The sequence below is a fragment of the Ptychodera flava genome, chromosome 2 (assembly GCF_041260155.1).
Source record: "Ptychodera flava strain L36383 chromosome 2, AS_Pfla_20210202, whole genome shotgun sequence".
Taxonomy (NCBI): Eukaryota; Metazoa; Hemichordata; class Enteropneusta; family Ptychoderidae; genus Ptychodera; species Ptychodera flava.
The window spans coordinates 18,220,321-18,242,648 of record NC_091929.1 but is presented as its reverse complement, the minus strand read 5'-3'; the positions used below and the strand labels follow the sequence as shown (position 1 = coordinate 18,242,648).

At 35.7% G+C, this 22,328-nt stretch overlaps 1 protein-coding gene across 1 annotated transcript; it reads right to left on the bottom strand.

Annotated features, from left to right (window-relative positions):
• Window positions 1–2,938: 2,938 nt before the first annotated feature.
• LOC139147340 (uncharacterized) lies at window positions 2,939–16,530 on the bottom strand. The gene is made up of 4 exons (XM_070718401.1): window positions 16,288–16,530; window positions 5,471–5,690; window positions 4,855–5,024; window positions 2,939–4,369 (listed from the first exon to the last, which is right to left on the bottom strand). The coding sequence occupies exons 1-4, from the start codon at window positions 16,405–16,407 to the stop codon at window positions 4,241–4,243; spliced, it is 639 nt and encodes a 212-aa protein (XP_070574502.1). The 5' UTR covers window positions 16,408–16,530; the 3' UTR covers window positions 2,939–4,240.
• Window positions 16,531–22,328: the final 5,798 nt, after the last annotated feature.

Here is a 22,328-nt window from a genome sequence, read left to right as displayed (position 1 = left end):
TATTTAAACAAGAAAAACGAGAATGACAAAAGCAAATAAGGTCTGCAACTTAGGTACTGGAGGTCATCTTTAAGAAAATGCATATCAACTTCTATAGCAATGGGACAAGCAGATCCTAAATACATAACCAAATGTCAACAACAAAAAATTGCCAGAGAAGGTTTCACGTAAAGAAAAAGTGGGAGAGTGGGGAAAAAATGTACAAAGGCTTTGGTAAAAAAGTAATGCTACCTCATCAATCTTCTAGACTCTACCCCCTCCTTTCAGAGAAGATTTTTTAAATAAAAACTGAAAAAAAATATCCCCAAATATAAAACATTCAAATTTCATCCACAGTTAAATACACCTAATGTAGAATACCGAAAGGAGCCTCCATTCAAAATTTCAAGCAAATCTGACTGAGATTTAGAAATTTGCAGGATTTTTCCTTTTTTACCTCATTTGTATGTTTTGACACTGACATGTTCATTTGAAGAAAGTCACATCTCCACCCCTTGGTGCACCTGTACACCAAATACTAAGATGGTAGCTGCTGCGGTTTAGGAGTTGTTGATCTGACATACATACATACATACATACATACATACATACATACATACATACATACATACATACATACATACATACATACATACATACATACATACATACATACATACATACATACATACATACATACATACATACATACATACATACATACATACATACATACCAGTGTTCCCTCTAAGGTTTCGAGAGGGTGCGCAACTTGAGATACGCCTGATTGCCTCACAGCTGGGTCCGTTCATGTATATGCTAATTTATTGAGGTATGTCACAACGTACAATGAACGTTGGTGGCAACTGCGCCGCCAACGGGCGCTAAACTCGAAACGCGGAAGTAAAATCTACGCTGAGATCGCACATTTCGCCCTGAGTTATCATTTTCAAAACTAATACCGATTGAAATGACTGAGACTAAAGTTGCGCAAAGCATGAAATTTCACTGCGAGAGCAGTCGGAGACACTGCGCAATTAGCGCGCAAATAAGCCTTAGGGGGAACACTGTATGTATGTATGTATGTATGTATGTATGTATGTATGTATGTATGTATGTATGTATGTATGTATGTATGTATGTATGTATGTATGTATGTATGTATGTATGTATGTATGTATGTATGTATGTATTAATGTATGTATGTATGTATGTATGTATGTATGTATGTATGTATGTATGTATGTATGTATGTATGTATGTATGTATGTATGTATGTATGTATGTATGTATGTATGTATGTATGTATGTATGTATGATACATACATACATACATACATACATACATACATACATACATACATACATACATACATACATACATACATACATACATACATACATACATACATACATACATACATACATACATACATACATACATACATACATACATACATACATACATACATACAGACATGTAAATGAGATGCAATGGAAATAAATTCTTCTTATACGATAAGCTGTCTTTGGTATACCTAGTACCTAGTGAGAGCTGATAAACCAATATACCGTTAAAGTCATTTTATAAGACGCATCTGCACTATAAGTCGCACCCTCCTTTGATTGACTTGAGTAGGATGAAATCCTTAAATTATCAAAAATGGAAAACATATGCATTATAAGTCGCACCCCTTTTCCAGTCCAGCTGTCACACTACCAGCCACCATTGAGGTCGGCTTTATTCATCAAAAGTTGAAACTTTGTTGTTCATTGGGGTTAAATAAAATTGTATCAATTCATATGTTTCTCAACCATGGGCAACCACATCCTCCAAAAGAGAACTACCATAAGCAAACTCTTCTTTTAATTATCTTTTAAAGTTATTTATTCAATAAAGGCGAACTTCTATCAGTAGGCTCCCCCAACTCCTCAAAAAAAAATAATCTGAGAATTTCCATGTTATTAGTAGCACGCCCCTTTAAAAATGCAAAAAGTACATATTATAAGTCGCACCTCATCTCTTGAGAAATAATTCGGGTTCAAAATTTGCAACATCATAATAAAAGACGCGTCTTATAAAATGACTTTAACGGTAGTTTATATATCAGAAATTGAAACTGTCTGAAATACATCTTGTCTCAACAGTGATGAGTCAAAAGTGTCAATGATAATCACCTTCATGTGTAGTAATGATTAGAAGACAGTAAAATGTGCTGTATAACAATCAAAGGTAAAATTTAAATGTTATTCTTTACATCCTATGGTGGCATCTACTTTAAACTGCAGTGACATTGCAGTCTGTGTTTAGGGTGTATATATATACACACGTTAATTTTCAGATGTGGCAGTTGAATCCAGTATTATACTGTTTGATGCTGTAGAAGCAATAGAGAGCAGTAATTTACACAATTTTTTTCTTTTTTTATGTCAGTGACTTCGATGAGAATATAGACCCTGGAGTGATAGTGAGTGAGAACTGTAGCTAATTCACAAGGAATGGAAGAGCTCTCTATTTGCAACCTTTATTGGAACTTTGGTGAACTAATCCCTTCATTTTCACACATAACACTACTTTCTATACAGTGTCATTAAAAATCTTTGGATTCTACAAAATATTATCATATGTACCAAAAATATTTCTGTCAATTTAGTCTCAAGCATCAAGACAAGCTCATCAATTTCCTTGTAACACAGACTTGGCCATGAAAAATGAATGACAAATCTGGTTGCCTAAATGATTTTAGCAATTAAATTTTCACCTTGTCAAATACGTTGAAGTCAAAGAAGATTAAAGGACTATACAGGGATTATGGCAGGAGTATGATCAGTAAAATTTGTCTTTTTCCATAAGATTACAAAAAGAATTGCAAGAAAACTAAGCTCTATTATTGTCATTTCATGATATTTTTGCATATATAGCTAAACAAAAGGAAAAAAAGTAAATTCAATGATCACATAAAAGTTTGGTCACTGTGCTACATTTTTGGATAAATTTCTTTCAATGATTTTGATCATTTAAAAAACAAGAAATGCTTACTTAGCACCTTTTCCACTCTTGGCCTATAATTCAAAAGCTATACTACTACAATAAGCTATATTTAAATCAGATTTTGGTAATGGTTACAAAGGATAATCCAAAAATCCACAGTTAAAAGAAATGACAATACTTCTACCAACTTGATTAGTTTTACATCATCTTTAAAGGTATATGTCAGTTTTCTGTCCTACCTGCTTTGCTGTGTCCATGATGAACATCACACCTTTGCAGTGTAAAAATATGGCTAATGAATATTTTATTGGACACAGAAGCAATCTATTGCGTCAAATTTGGTAGGCCTCCCTGCTCAACACTCAGGTTATCTGCATCATCAACATGAACAATCTGTCCTCTACAAAGCCTGGTAATGACACGCTTAAGTGACATATAAAACTCCTCCTCATTAACTTGTGAAATTGGTGATGATGGAACATTAGGCATAGATCTATATTTTCTACCAGGACAGAATTCAAATGGTTTCAGTTGCCTTAGTGTGGTCTTGATTTTGTTCCTGTCATCTTCTTGAATAAGTTTTGAGTGCCTTCCAGATCTTAGTGCCACCCCGATTGTGTTATCAAGTTTATGTGTTATTGTTGCTACAGTATCTGCAGCAAGAGTGACCCGTTTTATGGCGCTCTCTGTTTTATTTGCCCCAAGATTCCTTATTAAATCTTTCTTGTTTCTGATTGAGTGCTCCATCACCAGATCAATTTCAATATTTTTTCCCGGGCCACCATGACTGTTAATGAAGCATGTGTCAAGTAGATGGAGGCGTGTTTGCGGGGAACAAATATGCTGTGTTTTTAAGAGAAAGTCGATACACTCTACAAAATATTTGCTTAACTTTGAATGTGCATAGAAGTATGGTACATTACATTTACAGGAAAGAACAGCTCGGTCAATGTCGCCCTCTTTAGCCATGTCATTCATGTGCGACAAATGCATGGCCCAGGCACACAAATTGGAAGCATGATTCAGCACCTCATCTACTTGAACATCTTGCTGATCATTGATAGAAACAGTGGCATCAAAGGGAAGCTTTGCATAATTATAATGCTTCAGTATACCAAGTAAGATGTTATTTGCATATGACATCTTAGTTGACTTGTTCAAATGGTTGATGTTTTGAGGGAGACATAGAGGCCATGAGTCATAGCCATCCATATCAAGGTAACTCATGGCTTGCTCCATCATAAAATACTCTCCAACAAGTAGTAGTAGTTACGCATGCGCCTCATAATTGGACTTTACATTACCATTGACATCTGATAGTCTGAGGATTGTCTTCAAATAATTTAACGTTCCTTGGTCTCGTGTAGTGCCTCCCTTCCATAACTGCTTGTAGGCTTTCTATAATTTGAGAAATATGAATAAGAAATATTTACCAAAAAACACCTCTTATTTGAAGACTTGTGATAGGAAGGAAATATTTACATCTATGAGAATGAAAAAACATTGGTCATTTTCCTCCTTCTACAATATGTCACGGTATCAATGTATTGTGAAATTTTGATGCATGTTGCTTTCTTATACTGAACTCACATAGAGAAAACAGAAAAGGATCAAGATTTTGATTTGAAGAAACTGATCAGTCCCTAAACAAATTCAGCTTGAAGCCTGAGAGAAAGTGCCGATCCTAAAATCAACAGAAAATCTTGTAAAACTACATGAAAATTTGTGACCAAAGCTGTATAACAAGGTTATTAGAAAAATACAGCGAAGCATGCATTCAGACATAAGGACATCATATTGTACTAAAAAATATGATATGCTGATGTGTTCATGCATGCTTTGCCATACTTTTGTAATAACTTCATAGACACGAATATACTCACATGCACAAAGTCTTGCTTCATGTGCCACAGTGTACACAGGAATGGGCCGACATCATCGAATCGGCCACGTCGTGTCGGAGACAAACCACGTAACGTTTTAGCACCTTGGAGTCTCACATGTGTAAGCTGGTCTCCATAAAAGGGCACTGAGCCTGTATCTTTACTAATACCTGTGGGTATAAAAGTCCATAACACGGGGTTTTATCAAAGAATTCATCCATGGATCGTGAACTTCATTTGTTCTGAGAAATTCCTAAACTGCATTGGCGTTTGATGATGAGTTGTTTCCATGTATACCGGTAGTTAACAATTTGGATGCTTGAGTGTAATATTTAGAAATCAGACACAAAAGAAAAGTACCTCAGGAATTTGAACAATCTTGCTTTACACTGTTAACACTACTAGGTACTTCTATAGTACTGATTATTAGTCATCCAATGTTATTGTCATTATGAATTTGAGCCTTTCAAACAAACTATGGAGTAATATGTGTGTGTAGCCATAGACCACTAAACAATATTAGGGCAGAAATTTGAATGACTTCAATTTTTACCACAAATTACAAGGGTTCACACCGTGGTTATTTAAATAAGCAAGTCCTACACTATTTACTAACCTGCACCATGATAAAGAGCTTGAATCATGTCAACAGACTCCTCAAGTATTGTCACACAGTCTTCGTATTTAGCCTCATTTTTCAGTATGATTTGAAGTGGTATGATGGTGGATTTCTTCTGCGCAGTATCTGAGTATGGATGGGGTATATGTCTTGGCAAAATGGTTTCCAACCATTTAAACGCTTTGAAATTCTGCATCATCATTCGCCCTAACATGACCTTAACATAAAAACATGAAACAGATACAATAAATATTTTGTCAAGGCAGACCAAATGTTTAATTAGTTGTATTTGTTATGTATCATTGTACATGTACTGCCTGGCCATGAGCCATTTATTACCCTGTATAACAGTGAATAACAGAGAAACATACTATTTCCTAACAGCAAAGAAATTGACAAGAAAATCAAGTAACAATTTTGTAATAATATGGTATGAGGCTCAATTTATCCTTTGGTCATTTCAGAAATGGACTCAGTTACAATTGAATCAAATTAAGTCATCTAAGAAGATGCATTATATTGATAATCACTGGATTTACAGCAGCAATCTTTTTTTCTATTTGAAACTATCCTAAATGTCAGAACACTACGATTTTGTATTGAGCTATCTCACTCTTTCCCATGTAGAAAAGCATGACCGTTAGATATACTAGTTTATGTAATCCTATAAACACACACAAACACGCGCATGCCAAATACTAGTAGTAGAGCGGCATACAACCGTTCTGAGTGTTTGTGTATGTGTGTGTTATATATATAAATATAAATACATACATACATACATACATACATACATACATACATACATACATACATACATACATACATACATACATACATATATATATATATATATATGTATCAGATATATATATATATATATATATATATATATAATAAACAAAATACATCAAGTACAAAGTAATATCTGTTATATATATATAAATATAAATACATACATACATACATACATACATACATACATACATACATACATACATACATACATACATATATATATATATATATATATATATATATATATATATATATATATATATATATGTATCAGATATAGATATATATATATATATATATATATATATATATATATATATATATATATATATATATATATATATATAATAATACAAAATACATCAAGTACAAAGTAATAATATCTGTTACTTAAAGGGGAAGTTCACCAAGGATGATTTTTATATATGTGGTAGCACTGTGGTCATTACCACAGAAAAGCTATTTTCACCATTTATAACCCGCCCGATTTTCTACGAAAATGATAAAAATAGTACAAGAAAATGCCCATGTAATTTGAATCATGGGAAAAAAGCCCCAAGCTTGGAGCTTGCATCATGTGATATGGAAGGGACCATCTTCGGATGGGTATGGCCCCCACATTGTCCACTCACAGTAATACAGTAGTAAACAGCAACACAAAATCTGACAGTGGACAGGTTATTATAAGTGATTCACCGTTTATGCACGGATACTCAGTATAAACAAAAGTTATGTAAATATGCACAGCCTGGTTTAAGCATGGGTGAGTGGACAATGCCATACCCATGGGAAAATGGTGCCTTCCATATCACATGATGCAAGCTCCAAGCTTGGGGCTTTTTTCCCATGATTCAAATTACATGGGCAACTTCCTGTACTATTTCTATCGGTTTTTGTAAAAATCGTGCAAGTTATAAATGGCGAAAATAGCTTTTCCGGGGTAAGTGACCACAAAGCTAGCACATATGTAAAAATCATCCTTGGTGAACTTCCCCTTTAAGTTCTGTGCATCCTGCAATCATCAGACAAATGAAGTATAACCCTTTCACCACCATGGTTTGTCCCAAATCCATTGTTTTCTATGGTAAAGTTGGACCTGTATACAGGGAACTGGGGGTGAAAGGGTTAAAGTTAAAAGTAATAATATAAGGTTATTCCCAAATCCCAGGATTTATGTCTGAGTACATCTTGTAGCAAAGGTATTGTCCCAGACGCATAGCATCTCAGGACAATACCAAAGCGTACGATGTATGAGGACATAAACCCCAGTATTTCGGGAATAACCTTATTATTATACACCTTTTTAGTCCAACTTTAAAAGAAAAAAGTCGAAATTGAGGCCTCTTTTGGATACCCGTCACGCACTGTACTGAGCGATCGCGAACAGACTGGGAACACGTTTAGCGCGTTGTACTGTGGCATTTTGTAATACGACGCATTTTGTAACAACTTACGCAAAATGTAATAAGGGTATCAGCATTTTGTAATAAAATGGTCTACGCATTTTGTAATAAGGGTATCAGCATTTTGTAATAAATTATTGTTTACGCGATTTGTAATAAGGGTATCAGCGTTTTGTAATAAAACGCGTTTTGTAACATTAGTTAACGCATTTTGTAATAATTATAACATCCGCTGATATTGTATGTATTTTAAAATGCTTTGTGGTTTCTGAATACGTAAAATGTGATAGCATATAATGATATCGAGATTATATCTCACTACCGGTGCTAGGTTATCATATAACGCCATATAAGGGGGTCTGAGTTGACATTTAAAATGCAATTGAAGACAGAATGAGATTATGCGATTTATAATTGAGAAAACAAACTGAGAAAGTTTTTGTTGGTTTTACATACAGTACAGTACTTTGAAAAGACAATATACTGCAGACCTTTCTACATTTTTTATTCAATATTACTGTTGGTGAATGGAAAGAGGAAGGCTTGAAGATGACATGCAGAGCTCAGAATATGATAAAAGATAGGGACATCATCAACATTGACAGTGTTGTATACTACGACCTAATTTTATTATACTAATGATGTACATGCAACAACACCAACCTTATCCAGAAATGGTTCCCTTGTGACATTTTGAGGGTTTCGGTCTGATTTTTAGGGCGTTGCTACATTATTTTTATTTTTTTTACAAAAGAAAAACAATAAATATTGCTTTTTGGTTACAATAAAATTGTGTATCTTATGTTTTTGCTTGTATATTGGATGAAGTTTGCAAAACTCGAATAATCAAATTCTGAGTTTTGCAAAATGATTGTAATATTAGTGTACACAGTGATTTGAACGAAGCTTTTATTGGGTTCATAAAAATGATGTTACAAACCACCGTCCCTCCACCCACCGGTCTGGAAACGCGACACGTGCGCTATTGTTTAAAGGTGCTCTACCGTTGGTACGAAGCGCGTTACGGATGTAAATGCTTGCTTTGGGACGCCATCAGTAGCGTTTGGCAACATCTTGCGGTGCGGAGTATTTTTATTTATTGTCATGTCTTTGCTCCTCAGGTAACTTTGTTACCATAGCCAGGATTTCTGCTACAACTGAGAAACTGTGTTTATTGAGAGTAATTTCTTTTTAGATTTTCTTCTATGATTTTCCGTGTTTTTCCGTCGAATTTTCGCCCAACAAATTTGACCTCGCTAGGTAGGAAGAGGCACCTTATAGTACGAAAGTTTTCCCCCCTTTTACTTGTAGAAATAAGAATAAATCGAAACGAATTTGGCGTGATCAATCAGCGATGGGGATTTTAAAATTGGTAGTATGCGTTTTTTTGTCGTTTACTCTGTTCTGTTGCAGAAAACGCCCGAGTTTTCGACGATGCATTTGTTGTTAAAAATCAAGATGGCGGCCACCATACGTCGGCCACGCGTTTTTTGAACAACGAAAATTGCCAATCAACCCGTAAAATTCCCCGTAAATTTTGACTTGCGAGGTGTATACCTTCCTAAAAGTTTATTTTCTAGAATCGATTTTCATTCTAACATACTCGAAATTTATGCTTTCGATGTTTCGGAATGCTGTTGAGTTTGTCGCGACGCCATTTTGAAACTTTGATCGCGCACGTTGGTTCTTCGGTCACGAAGTTTTTTTCCTCCCTTCCATGTTTGAATCTAAATCAAGTCAGCATATTTCAGTCTTTGAACATTAAATATACGATATTTTACGAATGGTGAGACACTTATTTTGATGTTTTTTCGTCCGAAACGATGATTTTTGGGACTAGTGATTTTGTTTGTGTCTTTGTTTATCCGTTTTAAGACTTAGAGGTACGGTCGCGTACAGTTGTCTAGCGGCGATTCCATGCAAGCTCAATCTGTTTTGGAGGCCAAAAGAGTACGCAAAAGCTTTGAAAAGAAATGAATTTTATGTATAAAAATGTGAAAGAACCTTGAGGCTCCCACCTCAATATCGAAACGTTTGTGTTACAATATCGACAAGTTTATTCAGCAAAATCGCTGTAGGGTGGAGGGACGGTGTACAAACATTTTCCTGGAACCATCAGTTGTAGACAACGGAATCTAATATACATTTAGACATTATTGAGAAATAGGAAGGGATAAATTCTTTAGAATGTCGTCAGAAAGAGAAGCAATATGTGAAAATCATTGTAAATTTAGAATATTAGGGGCTATTTTGAATATTTAATGAGGTCATGTGACCAGTATTTGCATATTTTGGGGGCAATTGTAATACTACAATTCCAAAAATATCTTGTAATTGTGGACAAAGTTTGATAAATTCAATAGTCAGATGTTATAAAATAGGATACCTTGACCTGTCTGTTCCCATATTCAAGGGCGCTGTGTGTAATTCTTCACTTATGAGTGAAGACAAGAAAATTTGTGTAAGTTTTATCAAATCTGTGTAAAGTTTTTCATAATATATAAAGTTTACATCAAAGTCCATGGTCATGGCACTATAAATAGTGATTAAGCATTGGGATATGATACAATATCGATTATCTTTTACTGGAAAATTGGAAAACATGTAAAAATAATGATAACTTTATATTGTTGGCGGCCATTTTGAATACTTAATCAGGTCACATGACCATTAGTAGCATATTTTGGGACAAGTGTGTCATTGTCATTCAAAGTATACATACTTACTGTGGGAAATATTTCATAATATTAGTTGCTGGATGTTATGTTACGTTATGCTTTGACCGACCTAACACTTAATATACAGAGCCTTTGTTTACATTACACTTAGTAGGTCAAAATGATACAAAATATCAGTGTTTTTTTCAAAATTTTTGTCACAATTTCATATCAGTCCATGCTAACGTGATAGAAAACAGGTTTCGTGATGAAAAATGATGAATAAATGAGGAATTCCTATGAAAATAAAGAAATATATTTAAAAAATACAATATTTTATATATTGGCGGCCATTTTGAATACTTAATTAGGTCACGTGACCATAATTTGCATATATTTTGGAAAAGTATTTTTTGATGATTCAAAATTATACTGGTATGGTGGACAGTCTTTGTTAATTTAAGAAGTCAGACGTCATGCTAGATGGTACTTCCAAATGTCAACTCCACCACAGGGCCTTGTTGTGCAAAGGTTAAAGTGGAAAATGACGTACGAAAGATTGCAGTATTCTAAGCAACTTCTATACGTATGATATGTGACTCTCTAAAGTTGATTGTCGATAATTTACGGTAATAAGATTGGAGGGGCACGTTAATATATCAATGCTGACAGCTGATATTTTTCAAAATATACTGAAATAAACACTGACGTGAAGCAGTCAATTAAAATACTGAATGATCATTTATTGTAATCATCCCATAAACAAGTACAAAATACAGCTCTCTCGACAGACCAGCCACTTCTCCTTGTATGTAAAAGGTGACAATTCATATCTACTGAGCCATGGTTTTGTTTTCATAGATCTATTTCTTTCCCGTTGTCTTCATCCTTTGAATCTATGCTATCGCCCTATGGTAAAATTTGTCTAGCCAACGAGCTAGGATAAGCTGCCCTGCGATACTAAGATTAAGCTAAATTTGATTCGCTATCCTACTGGTTATACCTGCCATCTGCCATTATCATTAAATGATAACAGCCATAGAAAGATAGACAGACAGACAGACAGACAGACAGACAGACAGACAGACAGACAGACAGACAGACAGACAGATAGGTAGATACATAGATAGACAGGCAGACTCAGGCACTCTTTCCTCTCTTCCTCCCTTCCTCCCTCCCTACCCACGAAGATGAATGCATACATACATACATAGATACATAGATACATAGATACATAGATACATACATACATACATACATACATACATACATACATACATACATACATACATACATACATACATACATACATACATACATACATACATACATACATACATACATACATACATACATACATACATACATACATACTCTTTGGTGTCTAGGTAGCTGTGGTCTACGTAGCTGTGGAATGATATTGATGCGGGATGCATCAGGCCTCTGACTTGCATAATAAAGTAATCTGAGGAACGTTCAATAAAATTGACCCCTCTCTGCCGGTAATGACCATTGAAGGAACTTTTGATTATATCACACATAACGATGCCCTCACTGCCTCTAGTGTCATGATGGCACATACTATACACATGTTTTGGTGGAATTTTAGAAATGGTATGGGATCGGGTATGCTGTTGTCATTACACCGATTTTGTCCAAACTTGGCACAAAGATCATGCACTATGGCATACATGTACATGTCAATGTACTTCGTGACATATTCCAATATGGTTGAAAGATTGTCATTTTTTCCCTAATATCGCTGCTAGATGGTCATTTTTGGATTTCTTCATGTCTTTGAGGCTTAATCATATGCAAATATTCCTTATCCAATGTTGTTGAGACTTGGTACAAAGATAAAGTACTATGGCATACATATGCATGTCTACTAATTTTGTGCTATGATCCATATAGTCAATAGACAGCCATTTGATTTCAATTTTGGTGTGATTTTTATGTCTTTAAAACATAAACATAGGTCACTGTCCTTCGATGGACTGATTTTGTTTAAACGTGATATGGCTGCATTCTTGTGCACATTAATTTGTTTCATTATATGATCAGAAATGGCTAATTACCTTTGAATTAAGCTTCAAAGACATGCAAAATTCCAACAAAATGGCAGTTCTGCAGCCATATTGGCTCCTATCGCAAGGTTAATTGATACATGCATATGTATGCCATAGTGCTTTGCTTATGTGCAATGTTTGAACAAATTCGGTTCAAGGATGTGTGAGTTATGGTTCGAAGACATGAAAAAATCGCAACAAAATAGCCGCCTCACGCCCATATTGGATCGTATCGCAATATAATTCTACATGCATATGTAGGCTATAGTGTTATGCCTTTGTGCCAAGTTTGAACAGAATCGGTTCAAGGATGTTTGAGTTATGGCTCAAAGACATGAAAAATCGCAAAAATATGGCCACCTTGCGGCCATATTGAATCGTATCGAAAAATAAATCGGTGTGCATCTGTAGGTCATAGTACTATGCCTTTGTGCCAAGTTTGAACAAAATTTGTTCAGCAGTGTCTGAGAAACGGCTGCGGACGAACGGACGCACGGACGCACGGACGCAAAGATGGACGGGACCCAATCTGTGAGTCCCCGCCGGACTTCGTCCGCGAGGACTAACAAGTCAAATCATTAAAACATCAGATTATTCTGACTATTTAGTTTAGTTTAATTGAGTTGAGTTGAGTTGAGTTTAGTTTTAATTTTGTTTACTTTAGATTACTTCAGTATAGTTAAGGTTATTATGAAAATAACGCAAAGAATGTATAACGACACATAGATTTAGTCATTAGCGCGCGTTTAGCGCGTCCGGCGATGCGTTGCACTAATGTCTGAATGCTTACTTTGCGGTATTTTCGTAATAGTTATTATTATATTACCATGCCCTGCCCGTCGCATTTTGATTGGTCGAGCTAAACCACGTGACTGACCAAAAATACACAGTAATGGTTTGATTACATGCCCGTGAATATGAATAATAAGATTAACGACTCAAAGTATCGTAATTATACAGCTTAAACGTAATTCATAATCAATCACAAAATAAAATGGAGCACTTGTAGGTCAAGTTAAAATACTTTTTTCTGAAAACATCTCCGGCTTTGCCAATTTTTGACAGCGCGCGTGACAGTGCGTCGCGTATTGCTCAGTTTCTGGGGCCCAGTTGTCGTTCGCTCCTAAAATTTTTGGAAATTTTGACGGTTTCCTTGCGTTCGATGGTAATATAATGGAAATAACAGACTCCGATCTGACCATTAATGTTTATTTGTGGGCGTTGACTCGAGGAAAGCCAAATTAACGGGCTCGGCAAGCCTCACCCGTTAATTTTTGGCTTTCCTCTCGCCCTTGCCCACAAACAAACGTTAATGGTCAGCGCGTTGCCCGGTATTTCTATATCATACATCTCCTTTTTTATCAAGAATATATGCACCCGTCGTTTCCGATGCATTATTCCATACACTTTAAAAGCATATTCTGCGAGCGGGTTAAGGGTAAGCGCCATCTTTGTTTACATCGCGCGGTCATTCAACATCGGATGTACGAGCGAGCAGCGATGTCGTGCCAGATTTGTACAGTGCCGTCTTGGTGAACTGTCGTATTACCTCATAATATTTTTCACCTGCAAACAGTCGTAATACATTTACTTCTGTTTCTTTTATCAGAAGTTATTTTCAAAGTACAGTATGGAGTTTCAGTATGGAGCCATTCAATGATGCAATGTTTATTATCAAATATGAAAGTAAAGGGGTTACTGCATGCCCGTTACGTGCCCGTTTTTACGGAAGCTCGATTCTACTGTTTGCGAAGGCAGATGTATAGTAATTTATTTTATGTTATTATATTTTATTTTATCTGAGTATCTACCTGTTGATTGCTGGTTGTCTGCAATACATGTACATCAGAAAGAATGTTGTTATCCTCTATTTAATAAATCAACTGACTGTGTATACCAATTATTCTCTCATTTATATGATAATAAACTAGTCAAAATCTAGTAGTTACCTGCCTCAGATGATCAGTTGGTAAAAATACTGATTGACAGCTATCTAAAATTAAGTCATTCTAATTTGAAATGGAAGTCAGGGAGCGATCAATTTTTGTACTTACTTAACGAGTAAACACACACTTTGTAATACCATTCCAAAGTCAATAAAATATCTGTTAATGCTTTAAAACTGGGAAAAGTTTTTAAAATTATTACAAAATGCGTTAACTGTTATTACAAAGTGCGAATTATTACAAAATGCTGATACCCTTGTTACATTTTGCGTAGACAATTTTTTATTACAAAATGCTGATACCCTTGTTACAAAACGCGTAGACTGGTTTATTACAAAATACTGCAGACGTTATTACAAAATGCGTCAGTTATTACAAAATGCTGATACCCCTTATTACATTTTGCGTAAGTTATTACAAAATGCGTCAGTATTACAAAATGCCGCAGTACACGCGTCCTCTTAGCTCACAGAACAAAATTTCAACCCGTGCTGTGCAGTGCTCATGGTAGAAATTGTATGTGAGCAGCAGAATTTCAGCCGAATTCACAGGTCTTGGACTAACCATGCATGATTTAATGATTTAATATTCTTGTAAAAAATGTAAAACATTTTCTACCTTCTCCCCATGTTGAAGTAAAGGTATGATGAGGTCAAAGGTCAAATAGCATCCAATAACACCTAAAGTTATTGTACTCCGCGTCAGAGTTACTGGACTCAACGTCTCCTGATACCGAAACTTACTGTACGACGAAACTCCATAGGTTACAGACGCAGATGTATAATAATATATGTTACTTAAGTTTCATGCATCTTACAATCATTAGACAGATGAAGTTTACAATTCATCTGTCCAATGATTGCAGGATACATGAAACTTAAGTAACATATTATTACTTTGTACTGGAAGTGAGTTGTATTATTATTTTTAACGCTCTGCTTCAGCATCAAGCACTTGCCCAAACATGGGACTAAGTTCCAGAGGGCGTAAGGAGGGCGAATGGTCTCCAGCCCAGAGGGTATATAGTCCCTTGTTTGGGCTGTCTTTATTACATGCCTCTCTTCCACAGTTTTCATGCAAAATAATATGTTTTCTTTGGAAAATGATAATCAAATGCTTTATTTAAAGGGACATTAGCTGTAACTTTTGAGTAATTTTTCACTACTATGTTTCAATATATAAACTACAGAATTTCACTATAATCCGATCATCGATTCATGATCAATGCCCAGTGTCTTGCTTGCCAACACAGCGTATGTATGAGGAACGACCATTGTTATTGTCGATAAATATCTTCTAGTCCGGACCTAAATACAAAATTTAAACAATAACAATGCAGACCATACTCATATACGGTATATTTTTGAGATAAATATTAGGAATTTCTCCATGGTTCTGGGATTCAAACCAGAAACTGCAGATGATACACAGAACAAACAAAATAAAAAAATGACCAAAATTACAGCTAATTGATCTTTAAATCATAGACAAAAATATGTTAACGATGGAACAATTTTGATCATTGAACGGCGCAATGATATATTTAAACTACTGTTATGCAGTTTTTCAAATTTTTTCTGTGGGACTCGACTCGAACCACACTTGCCCCATATACATTACAGATACTCTACCAACTGAGCTAATGGATCAGTTGGCACAATATGGGCGGTACTGTCTCTTAGTTCGGGCTTTTTATTCTGTTGAGCATGGAAGGTGAATAAGACAGCTAAACTCATCACCTAACCTTTCAGCCTAAGGATCCCACGGGATTCTAACAGGGCCTCGCACACAAGTCACCAACTTAGGAATCGGTTTTTTGGTAATGATGATCAATCATATGAAAAAATATATATATATCTATATCTATCTATCTATCTATCTATAGATATAGAGATAGATAGATAGATGGATATAAGATATAAAACATGAAAATGTTCATACCTTGTAAGACTCCAATAACTTCACCCTTTCAGTGGTACTGATAGTGAAGTGACCAATGTCAATATCCTGAGACACTAACAAAGGAGGGATAGCACTCACCTGTTGGATTTGAGTCGACATACGAGCAAACACCAATAGAATGGCAAAATAATGACAATCTTGCACCCTGTGATTACTTGTCTGGACATGTGGCTTGATTTGAATATCACAGTTGTCACCAACTAGACTGCAGATACAACAGGACTTCAGAATTCTTCAGCTTTGGATATTGTCTGCTTACCACACTCGTCCAATAGATTTATCTTCGATGTTGGTGACAATGTCAAAGCAAGCTTGTTGCAGGTTACTAAACACTAATAATGATATTTGAACAAGGAAGAGAATTATTGTCTTCAGCACTGCACAGTAATAGATTGAAACATCAGAGAAAAACACTGAACAAATAGAGGTAAAGCTAATGACTTTTCATGATTTCAGACTAAATCATAATGATTGCTGTGATACTGTGTGATGTATATGTGCTTCTTGTATAAGAAAACATTTTGAATGCACGAAAAAAAAACTTTGGATACAACCAAAATTACGATCAGTATAAAACTTGACCAATTCATGCAAAAAAGCTTATTCATACCTAATGAAATTCATACAAATGTTTTTAAGATATATAGTGATCATGCAGTGTACTGCATTTTGTTAATTTAGGAAAATACAATTATACGTGAGTGCTGTACAAATGGCACTGGTATGTCTCCATCAATACTTGAGCCCTGTTTATCATGTCTTCACCAACACAGCTCGTGACAAAACTTCAATTAAGACATATTTAGATGCATTAAAACACAGCCAAACTTCATAAAATAAAATTTAAAAGAGAGATTTAACAATTCCATTGTGTGAAAATCACTTACATGGTCATTGATAGATCCTTTCGTCATTACAAGAGTGAGAGTACGTTGGTAGGCTGAAAGCTGCTGGTTCCGCAATGCATCAAGATGGCATACACCAATGAAATAGGGCCAATATGACGCTCTGTAGTCCTCTGAAACTGAGGGGTAGCTACTGTGAGAAGCAAATCTAGAAGGAAATGACATCTGAGCGAGAAAGAGAGAGAGAGAGAGAGAGACAGAGAGACAGAGAGACAGAGAGAGACAGAGAGAGACAGAGAGACAGAGACAGGGAGAGATTTTGTATATATTTTTAGTACATACATATATATCGGGACAACTATAAAAATATTCACAACGCAAGATTGGAATATGATTTTCTAGTCATGCTTCAGCTCATTGAGTCATATTCATACTGGTATTAAGAGAAATACATGCACAGACTGACAATATACCCAAATCAGATCAAAGGGCTGCTACAGCTGGATATATGGTACTGGTAAACATCATAATAGGAACATAAAAGCAAAACAGCATATAGACATATTACAGATATTACAAAATGATCTGGTAGAAGAATGTGTAATATCATTTATATCTTCAATCAGCAACCAAGGATAGTATGTCTTTAACCCTTTTCCTGCCAGACAGTATCACTTCCCCATCAGCCAAGTCAGTAACCAGATATGAACTGAAAATGCTCACGTGTTTCATACAGTTATGTGTAAATTTGAACCTTTGCCACATGTTTGCAACTTCATTGAAAGTATTATGATCAACATAATGAACAATAATCACCGCCGATTAATTCTCAAAGGTCATGAAGTATACAAATATGTAATTAGCTGAAATAAAAATATTAAAGTTCTTTGACTGCTGTCATTGTATCACCATTTTATATAGCAAGTGTAATTACCGTTGGCCAAGTCCTTCAAGCCATATATGCCGAGCTGTGAAAGCTCATTAGATATGCAAATTGTAAATTAGCTGACATGAAAATGTGAAATGACTTTCGATATTGTTTTAACCAGGTATAATCATCAATGTTGTCATGTTTTGCCAACTTTGATCAAGTAAATCCCAGTATATATCCCTAAAAAGCAAAGTTCATTAAATATGTAAATTAGGAATTGACTTAAGTAAAAATGCTCAATAATGTTGTATCATGGTATCTGCAATATATGTAGCAAGTTTTGTCAACTTTGGTCAAGTCAATTCAGATATATATCTTTAATTAGGAAAGTTCATTAAACATGCAAATTAGGAATTTGCTGAAGAGAAAATGTTTAATGACTTTCAGTAATATTGTATTACAGTGTCTGAAATGTACATAGCAAGTTACATCAATTTTGATCAAGTCAATTCAGATGAATATCCCTAAGTATGAAATTCATTTAATATGCAAATGAGGAATTGGCTGAAGTAAAAATGTCTTTTGACTTTCAATAATGTTATATCACAGTATCTTTGATGTATATAGCAAGTTTCAATGACTAAATCAAGTTAAATTGTGTTGCTAAGTTATCCCTATATACCAAAAATCAGACCTCTAGCTCTATTGGCTGGCTCAGAATTAGATATGTGCATAATTAATGAGGTACAGGATGTGATGTCATAAGGTCTCCCATCATACCAAATATGAAGGGTGTAGCACTTGTGGTTACTTAGTTATGGCCATATATGTATATTTGAGGTCAAAGGTCATCGGGGTCACATGACATTTTGTCAAAAAAATTGTATTGCTAAGTTATCCCTATATACCAAAAATCAGACCTCTAGCTCTATTGGCTGGCTCAGAATTAGATATGTGCATAATTAATTAGGTACAGGATGTGATGTCATAAGATCTCCCATCATACTATATGAAGGGTGTAGCACTTGTGGTTAGTTATGGCCATATATGTATATTTGAGGTCAAAGGTCATCAAGGTCACATGACGTTTTGTCAAAAAAAATTGTATTGCTAAGTTATCTCTATATACCAAAAATCAGACCTCTAGCTCTATTGGCTGGCTCAGAATTAGATATGCACATAATTAATGAGGTACAGGATGTGGTGTCATAAGGTCTCCCATCATACCAAATATGAAGGGTGTAGCACTTGGGGTTACTTAGTTATGGCCATATATGTATATTTGAGGTCAAAGGTCATCAAGGTCGCATGACATTTTGTCAAAAAATGGTATTGCTAAATTATCTCTATATACCAAAAATCAGACCTCTAGCTCTATTGGCTGGCTCAGAATTAGATATGCGCATAATTAATGAGGTACAGGATGTGATGCCATAAGGTCTCCCATCATACCAAATATGAAGGGTGTAGCACTTGTGGTTAGTTATGGCCATATATGTATATTGAGGTCAAAGGTCATCAAGGTCACATGACATTTTGTCAAAAAAATGGTATTGCTAAATTATCTCTATTTACCAAAATCAGACCTCTAGCTCTATTGGCTGGCTCAGAATTAGATATGCGCATAATTAATGAGGTACAGGATGTGGTGTCATAAGGTCTCCCATCATACCAAATATGAAGGGTGTAGCACTTGGGGTTACTTAGTTATGGCCACATATGTATATTTGAGGTCAAAGGTCATCGGGGTCACATGACATTTTGTCAAAAAAATTGTATTGCTAAGTTATCCCTATATACCAAAAATCAGACCTCTAGCTCTATTGGCTGGCTCAGAATTAGATATGCACATAATTAATAAGGTACAGGATGTGATGTCATAAGGTCTCCCATCATATCAAATAAGAAGGGTGTAGCACTTGTGGTTACTTAGTTATGGCCATATATGTATATTTGAGGTCAAAGGTCATCAAGGTCGCATGACATTTTGTCAAAAAAATGGTATTGCTAAGTTATCTCTATATACCAAAAATCAGACCTCTAGCTCTATTGGCTGGCTCAGAATTAGATATGCGCATAATTAATGAGGTACAGGATGTGATGCCATAAGGTCTCCCATCATACCAAACATGAAGGGTGTAGCACTTGTGGTTACTGAGTTATGGACATATACTCATATTTAAGGTCAAAGGTCATCGAGATCACATGACATTTCGTCAAAAAATTTGTATTGCTAAGTTATCCCTATATACTTATTTAGTGTGATTAGATATTATTTTAGCTCAAAAAAGGGTCCAGGGAAAGTAAGGAAAATCCAGTATTCCACAGTGTAACAATTGGCTGAAAATATAAAATTTCTTTCAGTCTCTCGAATCCGAAACCGAATCCGAAACTGAATCCGAAACCGAGTCTAATTTCAGCATCATCTAGCCAGAGTGTAACGTGGGGATAGCGCCCTCAAACCACAGATACCGGCTTCCCATAGACTACCATGTATCAGAAAAATTAAAACTGTGATAACTTCATTAATATGCAAGCCACGCCCACCAAAACCTTTTCAGTTCTAGCCATTTGAATTCTGAAGATGTCTACCAAATTTGACTGAAATACGTTCAGCCGTTTTTGAGATAATGGGGATACAGACACACGGACACACAGACACACACAGACATCGCTAAACCATATGCTCACGTGTGTGAACACGTGAGCAAAAAAGCGGTATTGAGCCAAAACATTACGTATTTTCACCCACTTGGCTTGGTCTATAGCATCTTTTGTCCAAAAAAAATCAAGTTTACAGTATTTATGTTTTCAACAGCTTTCAAATGTACAGTATTATATTAAAACTACACCATATGGAATATGTTGTGTTTCTATCTTGACCTGATGGTGAAATATGAACTTGACAGGAAAAGGGTTAAAGTTTGAAACAAGCGATCTAGAATTAACATACCTCTTATCCATTTCTTCTATACACTCATATGGCAGATTACCTTCTTTTAGGGCATCAATTGGGCGCATGCTGCGCAACACTGATGGCCTCCTCAATGAGGCAAGATCAGTGCAAGCACATTGAATTTCTTCAAGAATTTTGCGTTTCAGACCAGTCAGTACTTTAGGTACAAGCATACACATGTTGATGATTTTCTCAACGTCACCTGTCTCAGCAGCCGTTTTAAGTAGATTTACTTCACTGGAACTGATTGACCCAAGTTTATAATACGCAACATTCCATGTGCCTCTTTCCTTGAGAAAGGGTAACGGCGTATCCCCTAGATCGTCTTCGGGCATCTCTCTCTGATATTCTGGTATATCATGTATATGATAGTTGTGGTGCTCAAGGGCTGGATGAAGTTTAAACTTGGGCATCAGTAATTTTAGGTGTATTAGGTAGGAACGACTCAATAGGTTTTGTGGTGGTGAAAGGGCTGACTGGTAGTGGTAAATCAAATAAGTTTCTCGCGACACCCAAGCCTGTTCTACACCGCTTAGCATTTTCATCTTCACTATTAACTGACTGTTAGAAACACGCTTGGACAAAATGTCTACAAAAATGACAATAAAAACGATGCTGTAATCTGGTTATCGAAGAGAAATGTTGTCAGACGATTCACTGGAAGCCATAGCTTTGAGGTCAAGGGTCAGGGCAAAGTTCAAAACCACGTTTCTTACTGAATAAGTACGCTATAGAGAAGTAATTCCTAAGCTGTATTTACTTTTTCAGAAAAAAAATCAATACTTTCACATTAAATATGACTAGTTAAACTAATTCACCTTTATTCTGAACAAATTCCCGTCCTTTCATGGTTTCGAGCTTACTTCCGGTTTGCGGATCGGTATGTGGTGATTTACCACGTAAACAAGACACCTGTGGCAGAGTCATTATCGGCGACAGTGCAAGGAATTGTGGGTAAGACACGCCGATAAGAACTCTGCTGTGGAGATTGCCCTTGTGTATATACATCTCTGAGGCCGGGACAGCAGACGACAGTTCAGAGGCGCTCGCGTGCATAGCTGTCGTCGTCGCGTGCACGTTCCAGTCACCGCGCTCATGTACACGGCAGTCATAGCAACGTACCGTCGTCATTCTACGCGCTTCATGATTGCGGTAAATACGCACGGGTAAGAACTCTGCCGTGCATGCCGCGGCGCAGAGAGACGGGGAGTGAGAAAGAATAATCAGTTAGGTGAACAAGCAGAATGCGACTGTTTCTTTTGTATCAATAATACCTCATTTTTTAGGCTTTTGTTTTTTTAAAATCACGATGTAAGTTCTCCAGCGGCAAACGGAAACTAAAATACGA